We start from the raw sequence: 12,458 nt of genomic DNA on the forward strand, positions 1-12,458 counted from the left end.
AAAACAAAATAAAAATACAAATACAAATACAAATACAAATACAAAAGCAGTGAAATTGCCAATGAAATGTCGTTGCCTGGCTCCCGTGTAATAAAAAATAAAAATAAAAAAATAAAAAATAAAAAAATACAAATACAAATTAAAAAATAAAATTAAAAATTAAAAATAAAAAACAAAATAAAAAGCAAAATAAAAAACAAAATAAAAATACAAATAAAAATAAAAAATAATAATGTGGAGAATAAATAGATTACATCAAATATGAACAATGTACAGCGTAAATCATTATGGTGACACCATATATACTATATGACTATATGTATACTTTGTACTACGGCAGGTGGACAACGTCATGACACATTCGAGTGCCCACACACATGCACTGGCTCTCTTCCGTTACGTAGATAAAAGCCGACATCTGTCTTTATTGTGCACATCCGTCCCCTCAACCACTTGATATGTTGATCAGGGCAAAGGGGCCCCACCCTTTATCCCCTCGAGGCTGGAAACGTTATGCTAATGTAACAAACCACTTATGGGACATGTTTACAAAAAGCGCCGTGGGACAAAAATGTATACCGCAAGCTTGGAGACACATTTATGTAAATGAGTGAAGATGGAGAACCAACATGTAAACATTGCATGGAGTGAGGTGCCCCGAGCTAGTAAAGTTAGCGCCTTAGTAACATTACATTAGTGCAGGTATTGTTACCTTGCTGTACTGACTGACCGTCAGAGGCTTGTGTATTTATTTGAGTGAACAAACATTGAGCTCAGAGTCTCAGGTGTACAAATCAAACATCAGACAGACAGTAAAAGTAGATTCAAAGCAGTATCTCATTTGCATACAGCTCGTTGGAAAAGTGTTTTGTAAAAAAGAGCCACACACTATCTGACCTATTATATCTGACTCATCATATCTGAGTATGCAACGGAAACCGTCAAGTGGAAGTAACATTTTCCTTCATGCTGGAACGGAACAGAAACCAAACGTCAAAGATGGAAGGTCTGCCGCTTTAAGTTAGTTAAAATGAAGCAGATGTTTCCAAAAATGTAATAGGGTATTAAAAAAAGGCATGTAGGCCACACCGGAGATCGGGAAGACTCGGGTTCAATTCTCCGCTTGGACATTTCTGTGTGGAGTTTGCATGTGTTTTCTCCGGGTAGTCCGTTTTTTTCCCATATTCCAAAAACATGCAAGGTTAATTGGCGACTCCCTGCGATTGGCTGGTAACCAGTCCAGGGTGTTCCCCGCCTCTTGCCCAAAGCCATAATAATAACTCCAGCATACCTGCGATATAGAAGACACATGGAGAGGAATAACACCAGTCATATGACGCAGGTAATAATTGGAGACTGGTAACTGGTAACTCTGATGTGCGCATCGATACTGAAATATCAATACTTTTGATACCAGCGCTTCATGCTCAAAAATAGATTCTAAATTCATTCATTCTCTACCGCTTTTCCTCACGAGGGTTGCGGGGGTGCTGGAGCCTATCCCAGCTGTCTACACCCTGGACTGGTCGCCAGCCAATCACAGGGCACATATAGACAAACAACCATTCACACTCACATTCATACCTATGGACAATTTGAAGTCGCCAATTAACCTAGCATGTTTTTGGAATGTGGGAGGAAACCGGAGTACCCGGAGAAAACCCACGCATGCACGGGGAGAACATGCAAACTCCACACAGAGATGGCTGAGTGTGGAATTGAACCCTGGTCTCCTAGCTGTGAGGTCTGCGTGCTAACCACTAGACCGCCGTGTCGCCCTATTCTAAATTCTAGATTCTAAATAAATACATCTCTACTGGTAAGGAGCAAACTGCTCAGTCAGCAGTAATAGTGCTGATGAGTTCATTGTAAACAATAGTAAGACAAGTGAGACCCACATGACAAACAGCCAAGTAGCAACATTTTGAAGCACATGCAAAGGTACATAAAAGGTGCTGACATGATTCTTTCAATTCTACTGCAGTGTTTGTAAGAATCCCGTCTGACTTTATTTTGGTGATATAAAGAAAATGAGACACACACATCTGTCAATCATGTTTACATGCACGGTACCGTACTGACCCACAACATCCTCCCAAGTTTTACCGGATAGGATTTCAATGGTCTCCCCTTTCCCCTTGCCTCGTAAACTGTATAATGAGTTTCATTTGCAGAGCTGAGATGCTAAAGATCCTGAAACACCCACACACAGTAACGCACAAGAGCCACTGCTGCTCGGCACATGCCAGCTCCAGTTTGTATTTCCAGGCTGTTCATATAAGGGGGGGGGGGGGGGGGTCACCTTCTAAAGGAAGCAGATCAACGCGATGGTTCCGCTTTCAAAGACTGGCCCATGAAAGTTGGTACCAGTCGCTGCTTAAACAGCTGCAGACATCTTGTAACATGTATGAACTTTGAAACAAGTGATTTAGTGCTTTGTGTATTTTTGGGGCCACAGACATTTGTCATTACGGATTTCAGAAGTTCCTCATGGACATGAGGAGCCCACCGATTTGTTAAAAAAAAAAAAAGTTTCGTTACACATCTTAAAATAAAGCTATGTCAACGATCCATCAGTTGGAAAAGACACAAAAGCTGTAAGTTTGAGGAAGTCCGCTCCTCTGTGACATCACAAAGGAGCAGTTTTACCACGCCTTTTGAAACTGAGCGTTTTGAGCCATCCCAAACTTCTTCCAACCTTTCAAACCTGAAACTCTGGCATCGTTTAACACGAGAATACAACATTCTAACTCCATTTATAGGTCAGAAAAAAAGTATAATAGGTCCCCTTTAATAAAATACAATAAAAGGGCATATTTTTCACACAGTAGCAAATAGTGATTAATGATCATTAATTAATATGAAAAATGATTAAATTGATTGACAACCCTGGTGAAAAGTGGACATCTGTCTAAATTCCGGTATCAAGTCTAGATTTTGGACAACATTTCCAATTCACTATTGTGGAACCTCTGACATTTAAAATTGGTTAAAAATACTATAATATGGGACATTTAAGCAAAACAAAGGAAAAAATACTAACCAAGTAAATATACCTGTAAATACTCAGAGACATGTATTTACTACTTTAATTGTACAAACTGCATTCACCCAGAAACACATCCAAACAGCAAACATTTTACAGCAACCACATCACAACCTCACCCCCCCCCCCTCCTTTTAAAATTCTTCCCCTGGAAACCGCTAATCTTTTCCAAAACTCTTCACTCTCCATGCTGCACGGGGCTGAAGGCCTCTGCTCCATATTGTCTTCATTACTGTGTGTGGACTTCTTCTAAACCACATTCTTTAGATTCCCTGCAAACAAGTACAGAGAGAGGTCCACACATGTAAACAACACACGGTATACAGTATAAGGAAGCTTCAAGGGTCATCATCATGTTACACAAAGTCACACACAATTCCTGCATGGAGTTTGTGTCTGTTGTCATGTAAAAATGCAGCACGCACGCATGCACAGAGCGGGTGAGTAATTGCCTTGACGCAGCCAAAGAGGATGTCCTGTTTGCAAGCTATTGTGTAGCTGTCACTTGTGTCCCGTCAGCTTGTCAATTTTATTTTTAGGATGGACACACGCGCCTTGTGTATTGCAGAGCGGCTTCACAACTCCCCTCGTTTTCATATCCAAACGACGCAGATGTGCCTATGTTTGAGTCCAAGGGCAACCACTATTTCCATCGCTTAACCATCCAATGATGTCATTGGATTGTTCGGGTGTACCTAATGCTGTGGCCGCTTAGTGCAGCCTGATCGTCATGCATGAAAAAATGTGAGCTGACAGAGAGGAAAGAGGAGGACATAAAACAGATGTGACAGCGCTGACATTTCAGCAGGAGGAAAACGTTTATGGAAAGTCACAAAGAACAAATCCATGTATTAAAAAAAAAGGTGCACTGGAAATCGGGATTGTGCAGTGTCTTTTTTTTCTTGATGAAGGACATGCAGATGGTAGGCAGAAGTGTTTCCATTGTCTAAAAACAGTAAAAGTTCTGCAGATGTTTTTTGGTACCCTCGACAGTATTTGGAGGAATAGTAGTACAGCTTACTACAGGGTTGAACATTTCAGCTAGCATTTTTATGACAGTCCGAGTTCTTAAGAGGCTCAAGGGGCTGTACAGCAGTGTAGGTTTACATGGTCGTAGTGGTGTCATGGTACAAGTGCTGCAGGCATTGGGGGAGCAGTGGTTCATTTATGGGAAACATTAATTCCAACACAAGTGAGTGGCAAGGCAATTGTGTCAACCTGGCTGCATGGTAGTTTTCAAACATGATAAGGAGCCTGAACACACCTCCAAGATGACTAGTGCCTTACAGAGGAAACTGAACATGATAGAATGGCCAAATATATCTCCTCGAGACCTAACAAGTGATTTGTAGTATTTTGGTAACTGGGCGGCAGGAATGACATAAAAACCATGATGACACATTACCTTAAAACTGCATGAAGTCAGCCATGGGATGTCCAGGGGAAAAACACCCCCCCAAAAACAAAAAAAAAAAACGTTCTCCCCCCATTTGGTGTGGAAGTGGTAAGTTTTTCTCTTCTTAAGTTTCAAAGAAATTATTTCCAAGCTAACTGTTTAGCTTGCTAGCTAGTGTTCGTCTTGAGTCCCTGCAGCAAAGACTTGCATCACATTTACTTACTTTACTTAACGGCAACCGAAAGTATACATCACAACAGGACGTATATACATCACTTCCTGTTGACAGGGAAGGATATGCACAGCAGGAGCTCAGACTTTGCTAGTTTTTAAACTTTTGTTGGAAAAATTCAAGACCATTACTCGTGTCAGCACCTCTAATTACTGAGTAAGAACTCTATGACACTCACCATAACAACAACAACAACAACCGACAGACGTTATAAGGCTAGCTAGCGAGCCTGGCTAGCCTGAACTCTATAACATCTTGGAACCTTTGTGGAGACTTCCCGGGCTGTAACATGGAGTGGTGAGAGACATTCGCTATAATAACGAACATTAAACATCGAAGACAGTTGTAAAGGCAAGCTAACGGGCTAATCGACGCACGGCGTTGACATACGGCGTTGCCTAGCAACCACAACAATGCCTCGGTCCAAGAGGAAGGTTTCACTCTCCGGACAAACTAGCGTACCTGCCAGTTCAGGCAGCTCGGATCGAGGTGTGCCTGCGAGCTCATGTAGCGCCGGACACAATTATAAGCCCGGAGAAAGCTTTTAATGATCAGTCGCTAACGGAGATGAGTAAACAAGAGTTGCTCTCGTTGTTGGGAGATAAATTGGATCATGGGCCGGAGGCTGGATCACATTGACAGGAAGGTACGGAAGTTAAGCAGGGCAGAAACCGCAACAGGTGAACCTGAGCTTTTCAAACCCTAATGCAGGAGAATGGAGATTTAACCGTGGAATATTAAGAACTACAGGAGAGTAATGCCACAGTGAAGGCCACCATCAAAAAAGATAGTGAGGGGGCTGAGGCTCAAACCCGGGTCTTATGCCAGGGCAGTTGGGACCAGGGATGAAGCAAACGGAATGGAAGTGGTTGATCGTGGAAATTCCTTTGTTCTGGTTGTGTCTGGAACCAATTAACTGTTATAAACGAGGGATGACTGAATACCTAAGTTTACTTTCTGTATAGTAAAGTCCATTGAGTAGATATAATAAAATAATCACAAATAATCTGTAATCACTTAAGTGAGATAATGTACCATCTTATTCTCTTACAAACCTTTAATGGTCCTGATGACCTGATCCAGGTGTTTGGTGTCGTTGCGGTCAGGTCGACAGCTCGGGCTGATCTCTAGGGAGTAGTCTGGCACATACTCTGTGAAAAACTAAAACACACAACGAGGAAACTAAACATTCACGCTCAAGGCTATCATGCCGCATTTGGAGTTTTGAGGCTCTGTTAAACAAAATGTGATGAATATTCACACGGAATTTTGATCACAAGTGCGTCAGCCCGGGAACCTCGAGTCCTCTGGCATGGACACGCCCCCTGCATAACATCTTACATCCTTAATCATCTCAGCTAACACGCTGCATGCAGAAGAAACACATGTTTTTTTTTGTTTACAAAGACAAAGACAACCTTTCTTTGTATGTATGGCGCACATCCTTGTATACAGTATGTGTCCCATCAGCTGATGGCTTTGTGTGTCCTATCTCGCACACAAACACACACCGAGATTAATATGTTCCCATGATCCCGCTGCTCCCCACACGCACACACTCCTGCTGGCGCCATGTTTGTTTTGGATGGCCCAAGAGGAGTTGATGACAGAAGAGCGGGGACGCAGAAAGTCTACGTCATGTGGACAAGGACGCGTGATGGTGCACATGCAGTAACATAACGAAGGATGGTCACCTTATAAACATTTACACGCGGATGAAGATGCGTCTTCAGTCTATACACAAACACAAACACATATACTCAATGACGTTTTCCGGTCATTGAGCCTGAGTCTGTGTACAGCAGCGAGACACTGGCCAGGAAGTGGCGGTAGACAGGAAAACTGGGAAGTATAGAGGCGGTACGCTTCCCTACTTCCTCTTCACAAGCCTCCTCCCTTTCCTCTTCATGCTGCCTCACGTGTTGTTGGCTCATCATCATCATCATCATCATCATTTACATGACACTGCTATTATTAAAATAATGTTATATTAATAATACTGTAATTAAACCGCAAAGAGGATGGGGCAGTAAGTGGTGTCTTTATATGTAACAAGTTATTTTTTTTATAATGGTTTGGAGTGCATGAGAAAGTGGAAAAGGAAAATGTAGCTCTCTCAGATCACATGGTCATTTATAAACATACTTTATATTGAGGGTATAGTGCACAACACAGCAGCAACAGCACCAAGGCTGAAAAAACTGTAGCACTAATTACTTTAATAGAAAACTGTAGGCGACTTGGCAGTTAATTAAATAGAAGTGTTAACTGAATTGGTAATAATCATCTTACTGTAGGTAGAAAAAAATAAAACCAACTGCCTTAAATATAGCCTCTATTCGTAGGAGATCAGATTTTGTCAGTTGATAACCGGTATCCATCCATTTTCTACCGTTTATCCTCATGAGGGTTGCGGGCATGCTGGAGCCTATCCCAGCTGTCTTTGAGTGAGAGGCGGGGTACACCCTGGACTGGTCGCCAGCCAATCATAGGGCACATATAGACAAACAACCATTCACACTCACATTCATACCTATGAACAATTTGGAGTCGTCAAATGCATGTTTGGGTGGGTGGATACTCCGGAGAAAACCCACCCACGCATGCACAGGGAATCAAAACCGGGACTCCTAGCTGTGTGGCCTCCACTCAAGCACCGTACAGCCCCAATAACAGGTATCTAAAAAATATACATATATCTCTAGAACCAACGACAACAAATTGCTACTCTTACAGGCTGTTATTCGTATTTTTGTTTTGGTTACAAATTTTAAAAAGCGATCATTTGGAGCTATGTGTTTTTTAATTGCAGCAATCCGCAGGCTCTCACATGCTTTCCAAAGCTAACATGTGGCACTATGACCCCAGAAGGTTATCAGGTTATTATCGCCAATCCAAAGCCTAAAGACAGTTATTTGTGGAAAAGAGACAATAACAACAAATTGAGTAACAAGGGGAATTATATAGTATGTGTGGAATATAATTGAACAATAAATGAATGTGTGGATTCAGTTGGCTTGTATAAGTTCACGGCCGAGACCAGGGATCTTGGGCTCAAAAAGATTGGTGACCACTGGCTCTAGGAAGACCACAAAGCCAGTTTTGTCTAGTTTTGCTTGGTCATTGTGGATAAATGCCCCTTATTGAGCACCACGCACACAGACACACACACACTTTAGAAGCAACTATAAGGTTCTTTCATTATTCTCTAAATTGGAGGCCAGTATTTGAAAAAGCCAGCATGAACATATGCTTGTGTGTGTGTCATCAGCATCTGAGGCAGCTGCCCGCACATGATGGCCGTCTTGTTTTCAAGTGAGAGCCTCTTAATGAGGTCAAAGGTTACAGAAGGAGAAACAATCAGTACCTTTATCGGGGACACACACTCTTGACACTGCTTTTCTTTACATTTCCGTGAGACGAGATGAAAAAGTGAACAAAGATGTGTTTGGTGTGCTCCATTTTTCTTTTTGAACCAACGTGTCAATCAAAACATGGCCGACAGTGCATGTGTGTGTAAGATGTCGTACCTCATGGTCTGGAATATCTGAGGCGAGGGTCTTTCCCAGAACTGATGCTGTCAGGTATGTCCAGCAGCGAGCCGTATTGGCAAGGTTGTATCCCCCTAGTGGGAGGACACAGGTTAAGCCACAACCACACTGGCAAGAATACATTATCAGGTAAAATTAGGTTGTTGTTCTTGCCGCCTGCAATATTTAGAGTACTTTTTAAAGCTACATTCATAAAACAAATAAGTGACTGTGTTGCTTGTGGTATTATTTTTCTGAGGAATACACCACATGATGCTGTTATTAAACCCTTGTGTGTAAAATTTGAGGAAGCTCGGTTGAAAAACATGCCCGCCAACAAGTAAAACATGAGTGACAACTATGCCACCCCATTTACAGTGAGCAAAAGGAAAATAGGCCAGTTTGTATTACAGAAAAATGGCTTCATTGTGTCCAGTAATTAGCTAAACCCGTGCGCACACACACACACACACAGGCATACGGACATCGCACCTCCTCCCAGCAGCAGCATTGGCAGGCGCCACTGCAGAACATACTGCAGGCATTTGGCCACGCCCACCGGGGTCATGTTAAAAGAGCACATGGGGTCGCCCGCCATGGTGTCGGCTCCCAGCTGCATCACCACCGCCTCCGGATTGAATTGGGCATGCACTTCTGACATCACACTGAGAAGAGCGAAAGCATAGCTTGGTTGTCATCTTGGTAGGCATGGTTAGAGAAATGGCAAGGGAGAGTTCTTGCCTGGTGAAAACTTGGTAGTATCTGTTGTCCTGGATGCCGTCCTCCAGCGGGACGTTGACGGCGTACCAGCGGCCCTTACCCAATCCTGTGTCTGTGACGTCCCCTGTACCTACAAACACACTTATGTTAAAGTGTGTCATAGCATTAAAAACAAGAAAAAACGGCAGTGGTGAATTACCTGGAAAGAATCCTGGGGAGAACTTATGCAGGGATACCGTCATGACTTTGGAAGTAAAGCTGAAGGCATCCTCCACACCTGCAGGAAGACACAATTCTAGCAAAGTCCTGAATACTGGCAATACTGTTCCACTCCTCTAGATGGGGCTAATGCGCATTATAAAGTAGCAAACGTTTTCACCACATCACCATCTGGTGGATTCAGTTTGCTATTCATTCATTCATTTTCTACCACTTTTTCCTCACGAGGATCGCGGGGGTGCTGGAGCCTATCCCAGCTGTCATCGGGCGAGAGGCGGGGTACACCATGGACTGGTCGCCAGCCAATCACAGGGCACATATAGACAAACAACCATTCACACTCACATTCATACCTCTGGACAATTTGGAGTCGCCAATTAACCTAGCATGTTTTTGGAATGTGGGAGGAAACCAGAGTACCCAGAGAAAACCCACGCATGCATGGGGAGAACATTCAAACTCCACACAGAGATGGCCGAGGGTGGAATTGAACCCTGGTCTCCTTTCAGTTTGCTATAATTTAATATATTTTTCTGTGGGCCCTCCACCACCCTTCATAGAAATCAGTTATGTTGTGCAACCCTTTTCAGTCACTAACACGCTAACCAATACATGGCGCACTCAGAGGAGGTAATCTTGTTTATTGCCGTACCATCTCCGTGATGCAGGTCCACATCCACATAAAGGACTCGCTCATATTTCTCCCGCAGCTTGAGAATCCCCAACACGACATCGTTCACGTAGCAGAATCCCGATGCCTCGTCCCTGGAGAAAGAGGGAAAGTGTCAGTGTCAGTAGTGACACATGACATGCAGCCATTGGTCTCATTTTCCGGTCATCACTTCTTGGCGTGGTGCCACCCTCCTGCCCAGTTGATGGCTACGTCGCTCGTCTGGTCCAGCAGGCACTGGGCGGCTGTGAGTGTAGCGCCCCCGACTGCTGCGGCATAGTCAAATATGCCCTCCACCACTGGACAGTCGTAACCTGGAAACCATAGTTAAACAGAGGTTAAAACTTCTGTCCCTTAAAGGGGGCATGACAGAAAGTAATGTAGAAGCACTGATTGAGGGGAGCGGGATGGCAGTCGAGTGGTTAGTGCGCAGACCTCACAGCTAGGAGACCAGGGTTCAATTCCACCCTCTGCCATCTCTGTGTGGAGCGTGGGTTTTCTCCGGGTACTCCGGTTTCCTCCCACATTCCAAAAACATGCTAGGTTAATTGGCGGCTCCAAATTGTCCATAGGTATGAATGTGAGTGTGAATGGTTGTTTGTCTATATGTGCCCTGTGATTGGATGGCGACCAGTCCAGGGTGTATCCAGGTTGGATACAGTAGCGCCTCCTGTTGTCAGGAAAATGAACTACAGGTATACTTTTCATATAACATGAAATGATCTAAAACCAAAAATAGCATAAAACAAATGCAACTGGAAAATGCTACAAATTAAACATACTGCAATCACTTAAAAGTTGCAGGATCAAAACAAATGCAAAAACTCACACACACACCCAAAACATATAATGGCTGAAACTTCAGGCTACTATGGGGCACCAGACCTGAGGGTTATCCATGGGATGCCCAGAAGCAAGTTGATGGAATGAAAAGGTACATTTATGTTTGTTGCTCCATAACACTTTCAACTATTACATCTTGTGCTCCTGACAACAAAACACATGTTAAGCTTTGTTATTTCCATCCATACATCAATTTTCTATGCCGCTTATCATCACTAGGGTCGCCGGTATGCTGGAGCTTAGCCTAGCTGTCTTCGGGCGAGAGGCGGGGTACACCCTGGACTGGTGGCCAGCCAATCACAGGGCACATATAGACAAACAACCATTCACACTCACATTCATACCTATGGACAACTTAGAGTCGCCAATTAATCTATCATGCATGTTTTTGGAATGTGGGAGGAAACCGGAGTACCCAGATCATCCCCACATCAGATTCTTCAGGACTATTTGTTCGGCACATTTTGAAGATAGTTGTTTTGATACGGTGACTGTAATAGATAAACATTTGAGACTGAATGTGTACTATGGTAGGTCCTCTGACGTTACAACTCGCAACGTCATTTCACTTGTATGCTATAGCTGTGTACTGGTGGATGACAGCAGAATGTGTGCCCATCCATTTTCTGTGCCCCTTATCCTCATTAGGGTCACAGGTGTATGCTGGAGCCCATCCCATCTGTCTTTGGGCGGGCGGCAGGGTACACCATGGACTGGATTAATAAATCGTACTAAAATAGGCACATTGAAGCATGTTTTTCAAGCATAAAAATAGACAAATGAACTATTAGTATGACCTCCCTTACCCAGGCCATAGTCAGCTGACTGTGGGTCATCATTGTCTCCATCTTGGCTGATCTTGTGAAGATGCTCCAGGTAGGAATCTGTGTGGAACTTGGCCATGTCCTCTATAGAGGCCATTTGAGGTTTCACAACGCTGGCATGGAAAGAGAAGATGTATTGATGGTGTATCTTGACATGGGTTGTATTATTTTCATGACAAAAACAAACCTCATATGTTTGAGAAGTCCATAGGCTTCAATCAGTGAGTGGACCATACTCGCCTACGAATAGACAGAAAACATAAAATATCCTGTTTAAAGAGCTCACCCTGCATAATTAAACAATTTTAATGCAGTAGTAAAAGATGATAAACTTACCCGGTTTGGCACTTTGGACAAAGAATCGCAAGTTTCAATATATTCCTGGCTAAAAACATAGGCAACATTCCGTTTTTTGGAGCCGTCGTCATCGCTGTCGCCTTTAGAACTCATTTAGGGTGGATAAAATGTAGAAAAAAATACTCAGAAGAACGTATTATCATTTAAAATACACCGACAACACAAAAGGAATGTCTGATTTGATTCAGTGTTCGGGTTTGGTGTTTCACTGTAAGCGTTCCCCCGGAAACTACAACAACAACAAGTTTTTGTTTTACGTTATTTCACGAGAACACAATAACGGCCAAACGTATTTTATTAGTAGTATTAGTATTTATAATTACAACTGTTAAACAATCAATATGGAATGAGCACTATACACAATCCAACGTTCTTCAGTGGTATGTTTTTAGAGACGGACCAAACCTGACGAGAGGCCTTATGGGAGTAATTGTAGTCTTTCACCCTTCTCTAGTGAGGAGGGGCGTGTCTTAACGAAAGCTAATACTTTGTAATTCATTTGCCACTTTTCTGGGCACTACATTCGCAGTTACAGTGAGTGTAAAGCCTATATTGCGCATTCCACCCATGTTACTACACTTTCTAGTGTTTTACACTTTCTACTACACTATTTGCGCCAGT

General features: G+C 43.0%; 1 protein-coding gene across 1 annotated transcript; it reads right to left on the reverse strand.

The window, feature by feature from the left end:
* Nucleotides 1-1,981: 1,981 nt before the first annotated feature.
* Nucleotides 1,982-12,075, reverse strand: hdac8 (histone deacetylase 8). The gene is made up of 11 exons (XM_058066980.2): nucleotides 11,817-12,075; nucleotides 11,668-11,720; nucleotides 11,463-11,593; nucleotides 9,986-10,127; nucleotides 9,796-9,908; nucleotides 9,124-9,201; nucleotides 8,946-9,054; nucleotides 8,697-8,869; nucleotides 8,205-8,299; nucleotides 5,730-5,835; nucleotides 1,982-3,318 (listed from the first exon to the last, which is right to left on the reverse strand). Exons 1-11 carry the CDS (start codon nucleotides 11,928-11,930, stop codon nucleotides 3,296-3,298), a joined length of 1,137 nt encoding a protein of 378 aa, XP_057922963.2. The 5' UTR covers nucleotides 11,931-12,075; the 3' UTR covers nucleotides 1,982-3,295.
* Between the last annotated feature and the right edge of the window lie 383 nt (nucleotides 12,076-12,458).

Source organism: Doryrhamphus excisus, linkage group LG2, assembly GCF_037039965.1.
Source record: "Doryrhamphus excisus strain RoL-2023G ecotype Guam linkage group LG2, RoL_Dexc_Guam_v1.1, whole genome shotgun sequence".
NCBI lineage: Eukaryota > Metazoa > Chordata > Actinopteri > Syngnathiformes > Syngnathidae > Doryrhamphus > Doryrhamphus excisus.

Excerpts from the sequence above, each read along its gene's own strand:
- hdac8 (XM_058066980.2), bottom strand. The coding sequence starts at position 11,930 with ATGAGTTCTAAAGGCGACAGCGATGACGACGGCTCCAAAAAACGGAAT. Across the intron at positions 11,594-11,667 it reads GGACTTCTCAAACATATGAG|CGTTGTGAAACCTCAAATGG; the intron begins GTTTGTTTTTGT and ends TTTCCATGCCAG. Across the intron at positions 10,128-11,462 it reads GTCAGCTGACTATGGCCTGG|GTTACGACTGTCCAGTGGTG; the intron begins GTAAGGGAGGTC and ends TATGGTTTCCAG.